The sequence below is a fragment of the Cyprinus carpio genome, chromosome A3 (genome assembly GCF_018340385.1).
Source record: "Cyprinus carpio isolate SPL01 chromosome A3, ASM1834038v1, whole genome shotgun sequence".
Lineage (NCBI taxonomy): Eukaryota > Metazoa > Chordata > Actinopteri > Cypriniformes > Cyprinidae > Cyprinus > Cyprinus carpio.
The window spans coordinates 2,546,755-2,553,006 of record NC_056574.1 but is presented as its reverse complement, the minus strand read 5'-3'; the positions used below and the strand labels follow the sequence as shown (position 1 = coordinate 2,553,006).

Genomic DNA, 6,252 nt, shown 5'->3' with positions numbered 1-6,252 from the left:
AGAGACATATTAGTAGTGAAATCTTCCAAAACAAGAGACATATTAGTAGTGAAATCTTCTTGAATTCGAGTGGATATTGTTGTAGAGAAACTCGGCTCGCTCACAGAAGAATCAGTCAAGACACTGAGTTCCAGAAGTCAAAATTAGACTTTATTGCAGAAAGGCAGCAAAGCCAAGATGTAAGCAGTTAATCTGAAATGGTCTCTTTTAAGGCTACTATTCTTGTAGTTTCGTTATCACTCATCGTCCAATAAGCATATGGCCAGGTTCCAGAGGCACATACATTACACATGAGCTTTCATAATATCCAAATATATATATATTTGGATATTATGAAATATATATATATATATATATGTATGTCTTCTATAGGATAAATCAAATATTTCATCAATATTTACAGATAAATGTGAAGCAGCACGTCTTCATTATGCACCGAATTGAGTGACTAAATACAGCTCTATCAGAATATGACTCAGTCTGTAGATCAGAGGAAGTGAAGAAGCACAGGAAGGGTGGCTATATTTAAAGAAAGAGTTGACATCATATAATGAAGAGGAAGACTGAGAGAAAGAGAAAATGTCTGATGAGTGTCGTGTGTGTCTGCTGGGACTGATCTTTCTCTCTTCACTTCTCACAGGTAAACACACTTCTACACGCTCTTTAAACTCCTGTGAAAGAGTTCAGTGTACATCTGCATACAATAAAACTTCATTTATTAATTTATAACATAATGATCAGATGTTCTTGTGTTTCAGGTTCCAGCGGAGTGAATGATACTCATGTGTTCATCAGTTCTGGTGAAAATGTCCGTCTGCCCTGCAATAATACTCTTCATGACTGTAACTCAACTGCATGGCTCTATAATAACAGATTCAGAGATTCAGAAACAGTTGAACTGATTGATTTAGGGATAAAGAAGAAAGACACAGAGAGACATGAGAGACTGAGTCTGGGGTCTGACTGCTCTCTGAACATCAGGAACATCACAAAAAAAGATTATGGATCTTACACTTGCAGACAATATGTGAATGGAGAACAAGGAACTGATGCTCGAGTTTATCTGCATGTTCTTCATGGTAATTTTATGATTATATGGTCAATTTAAAAAAGGGCAAATTCTTGGTTTAAACTCTCCTGATGATTGAAGAGTGTGTGATGTGTGTGTTATTGTGTGTTTCAGTCTCACAGACTGAGATCAGTGCAGGTCTCTCTGTGACTCTCTCCTGTCAGTTGTTTTCAAATGATGGAGTCTCTTGTGATGATTGGATCAGTTCTAAGAGAATTCAGCTGTTCTGGGTGAATCAGGCTGGTGTTAAACTGACGAGATCACACTCCAGATATCAGATATTATTCTCATCAGATCACTGTATCATCACTCTGAATACAACACTCCTGAATGAAGATCACAACAGAGAGTGGAGATGTGAAGTTACTCAGAGAGATCAAGTCAAGACCTCAGTCACATACACTGTCAAGAGTTCAGGTGAGAAAACATCTCATCAATCAGTCTGTTAGATGTGCTAACATAATACTAATGCTAAAGTTATCTTGTGTTATTAAAATGTGATTGTCATAACCTACAGTTGTCATAATCTAAGCTGAACTAATATTGATCTTTCACAGCTCAATCTGATTCAACAACATCAGTGATTCCAGTCAACAGCACAAACTCTCAGGAACCCTCAACTACAAACACACACACAACTAAAGGTACATCATCAGTGTCTTCCTCACACCAGTGCTTTACAGCAGCTCTCAGATACTGTTTTCTTCTTAAATCAGTCTCTAGATATAATGAATTCCTCTCTGAAGACATTAAGAGATGCAGTACAGAATCACTAACTGTTCACTATCAGTTTGAGAAACGGTTTATTTGCTGGTTTATTCTGAGCTCAGAAGAGTGTGACAGACATTAACACACTGATGCTGTCAGACACTTTGATTTTGTGTGTACAGTGAGATTGTGTCAGGAGATAACTAACAAAATACTACAGTAAAAGTAAAGTAAAGAAGTTTGTGTTCATAGTCATAGAGAAAAAAGACACCACAGCATTTTTAAATGTTTCCAAAAAAGTAGCTCAGCTGTCACACACACACAACATGCAAAACATCACACACTTCTTGCAAAAGCAAACAATTATTTCAAAACTATTTTAACTCTTCTAAAAGTTGTATTTTTGCCTAGTAACTCTGCACACAAACATAAAGTAATTAGCCGCACACACACACACACACATCAAACTACACACATATGTGAAGAATGTAAAACACTCCTCTCTTGTGTGTGTTCTGCTTGTTCAGAGTGCAGTGGAGGAGTTTGTCACACACACACACACACACACACACACACACACACACATATATATTCACTCTGTATACAGTATGCATGTACAACTGATGAATTTACACAGTTATTGAACTGAATCAACACTGAACTGACTTGAGCTCTGTAAACATTGACACTGTTGACTTGTTAGAGCTGCTTTACAGCAGAATTTGAATCTGACACTCTTGAGAAGCTGCTGTGAAACAAGTGAAAGTACAAAAGTACTCTATTTTTTATGTACTTAAGTAAAAAAGTACAGTAAGATATATTTTGCAATTTTATATAGGCTACTAAATTTAATTTTATATATTAGCACATATTTTTTATAATCTGACTGCTCAAAATACCTGGGATTTTCCCAAAATAACCACTATATGGAGTCGAGATATATTTCTGTTGTTGATATGGACTACGTTGACGAGAGTGATGTAGTAATGTTCACTGTGTAACTTACACTGCGATGTGCCTGAGAGAAAACAGATCTGACCATCTGATTTTCACCAGGAAGAAAAAAGTGTTTTAAAGTTTGTTGTTTTGCAGAACATCACAGTTATATATGACATGAGAATAAGGCCTGAAGTTAGGAAGAACATTTTAAGTAAAATATAATTAGCCTATATTTTCATAATGATTTTTTCCTTCTCAAACCTTGTCTGTGGTGTAAAAACACCCCTGGACTAATGCCCCCAGAGGCCATCACTTCCCCCTTTGATAATTACTGTAGTTACCATGTTCTGAACATCACATCCTTTCTTTTCCCCAACATGTAATCTATCTAATGGTTAGGTGGTTGAATACAAATATTTGGACTTTATTTTAAAAAATTACCTCAATTTAGCACCAGCAAGCTTGTTAGCTAGAAAGTTAGCATCAGCTAACAATATATACTTATTTTCAGTATGGTTATGAATAAACATTCATATCTGTCTACTCAGCTAGTTAATCCAAACAATATAAAAATGTATACTGTTGATAAACAATAGAAAAACAGACGTCACATAGGGCATGCGTAGCATTTTAATAAAACTGTTAACATTACGGCAGCGGGGAATTTGAACGTGCATGAGTTATTTTATCTGTGTTAGTTTAAGGTTATTTTATTTTATTTTTTAACCTAAAACAAAAAAAAGAGACTATTAATGATTCTTCTTCATCGTCTGCATTCAATTATTTCAGTGGGCTTAAATAGGTAATTCTTTACAGCAGATTTAGTTCACAAACAACTGACAGTTTTGACATAAATATGATTTTCAGTTACAATAATTATTCCTAAATTTTGACATTAATAACTTACTTTTAACAGCATAAGACGCACGCTCTCTCACAAGAACTCCCGGTTCTTAATTGTGAATTCAGTTTACTGGAGACTCGCACTAACCGGTTCATTTGAATCAGTGAGTTATCGACTCGAGAACAGCTGCAATCGGATCATTCTAATTCGTAAAATAATCTTTTGGTGCGTTTTGCGATCCGATTTAAAAGGTTCATTGAAAAGAATCAGTTAGTTCATTAGTCAGACACCGCTTCTGCATCTCGGAGAACGTGATATATTATAAGGAGTAACGATATGTTTTATGAAAATAGTGAAGATCTTATGCTTTGGAATGTAGTGAAGTAAAAGTAAAAGTTACTCAAAATAAAACTACTCCAGTAAAGTACAGATACTTGAAAAATGTACTTAAGTACAGTAATGAAGTAAAGCTACTCTGTTACTGACCACCACTGCTAATTATCATCATCACCACATCCCTTAATCGCCGCCCTTCACCAGGCTCCAGACAGGAGTGGGTGTGTGAGAGAGGAGGGGCACTGAAATATCCAGGGCTGGCGGCGTGTGATGAGGCGCCTCTCCTCAGGAGACCAGACCCTTACCTGGACCCTTCCTTCCTGAACACTACCCCACCTACACGAACCCTGCAGCACAACGAGGACACCAGATTCCCTATTTATTTTGAACACTCTTCTCCTTTGGAAACTTTATTCCCTGTTTTTGTTACTTTTCTGTTAATAAAAGCCTCTCCGAGGCCTGACGCCACACCCACTCTGTCTGTTGTTTGCTCCTCCCGCCACACTGGTGGAGAATGCGGCATGGCAGAACCTAGACAGCACAGTTGGGCAACACACAATGACGTCATCCCCTCGCGCTCGCAAAAGTATTCGAAAATCCGGACTGGGACGGAGGAACGACGGAGACGGTGCGGCGCAAGAGGGAGGACTGCCGGGAGAGGAATCCCCACCCTGTCCACTCGGACCATTTGGAGCCTGGTTGAGGAAGGTAGCACTCCCATGTGGGCGGTGGCCTGATGACGGGGATCAGCTGCCTCCCCCCTAATTATCATCGTCACCCCGTCCCTTAATCGCCGCCCTTCACCAGGCTTCCAACAGGAGTGGGTGTGTGAGAGAGGAGGGGCGCTGAAATATCCAGGGCTGGCGGCTTGTGATGAGGCACACCTGACGCAAATGGAGCCTCATCCCCGCCGCTGTTTAAATGCCGAGCGTGCCTCTCCTCGGGAGACCGGTCTCTTCCCCATGCATGAACGCTGGTGTCCTCATGGGTCCAGGAAGGGTGCGTGGAGGGACTCCCGCGCCACCAGAGATTTGATCTGCTGGACTCGTGGTCCGGATGGAGACCGCACCTGTTACACGGCCGTCAGGCCAGGATGCTGGGCCGTTTAATCCTTTCAAGCGCCGAGGGCAACGAGAAGGATTCAGCCGCTGGAAGAAGCCACTGCCCCTCGTGCCCTGGACCAGAGAGGGGAGCGAGTGCGGCAGCCGGACTCCGCCCCTTACCTGGACCCTTCCTTCCTGAACACTGTCCTACCTACCTTCTTGGTAAACAGTTGCAGTGATTTTGGTTTTCAAAAAACACAATGGACCAACACCAGCAGATGACATTGCACCCCAAATCATCACAGACTGTGGAAACTTAACACTGGACTTCAAGCAACTTGGACCATGAGCTTCTCCAGAGCAACAGTCCAGTTCTTCTTCTCCTTAGCCCAGGTAAGACGCCTCTGACATTGTCTGTGGTTCAGGAGTGGCTTAACAAGAGGAATACGACAACTGTAGCCAAATTCCTTGACACGTCTGTGTGTGGTGGCTCTTGATGCCTTGACCCCAGCCTCAGTCCATTCCTTGTGAAGTTCACTCAAATTCTTGAATCGATTTTGCTTGACAATCCTCATAAGGCTGCGGTTCTCTCGATTGCTTGTGCATCTTTTTCTTCCACACTTTTTCCTTCCACTCAACTTTCTGTTAACATGCTTGGATACAGCACTCTGTGAACAGCCAGCTTCTTTGGCAATGAATGTTTGTGGCTTACCCTCCTTGTGAAGGGTGTCAATGATTGTCTTCTGGACAACTGTCAGATCAGCAGTCTTCCCCTTGATTGTGTAGCCTAGTGAACCAAACTGAGAGACTATTTTGAAGGCTCAGGAAGCCTTTGCAGGTATTTTGAGTTGATTAGCTGATTGGCATGTCACCATATTCTTATTTGTTGAGAATTGGTGGGTTGGTGGTGAATTGGTGGGTTTTTGTTAAATGTGAGCCAAAATCATCACAATCATTTAATATGCGATTATTTTTAAAGCTCTTTATGTTCTGTATTATTCACTAAAGACGAGCTAAAATCATTGTATAGTATGACCAACACAAGATAGATTATTAGATAGATTAAACATAAATGTTATTTTCTGTAGGCCAGGCCTGTTACGATGAAATTAGGTGATGGATGAATTGATATGAATGACATTTTTATTAAACAACTACAATCACAGTAGTATATTGACTGATTTGTTGAACTTCCAACCTTGTAAGCATGTAATAATTATGACAGCATAAAGCACTGACAAATAAGCCTAGTGTAAACATTAATATACAAATCACACAAACTGAAGATTGCAGAAATATAGAAACAAATCTGT

At 40.0% G+C, this 6,252-nt stretch overlaps 2 protein-coding genes across 2 annotated transcripts in view; both read left to right on the top strand.

The window, feature by feature from the left end:
• LOC109076009 (serine protease 27-like) overlaps positions 1-6,252 on the top strand; it is a 536,122-nt gene that overhangs the window by 26,272 nt on the left and 503,598 nt on the right. The gene's annotated exons all lie outside the window — the stretch shown is intronic.
• LOC109075853 lies at positions 580-2,022 on the top strand. Its single transcript, XM_042733780.1, has 4 exons — positions 580-640; positions 759-1,079; positions 1,184-1,486; positions 1,627-2,022. The coding sequence occupies exons 1-4, from the start codon at positions 580-582 to the stop codon at positions 1,917-1,919; spliced, it is 978 nt and encodes a 325-aa protein (XP_042589714.1). The 3' UTR covers positions 1,920-2,022.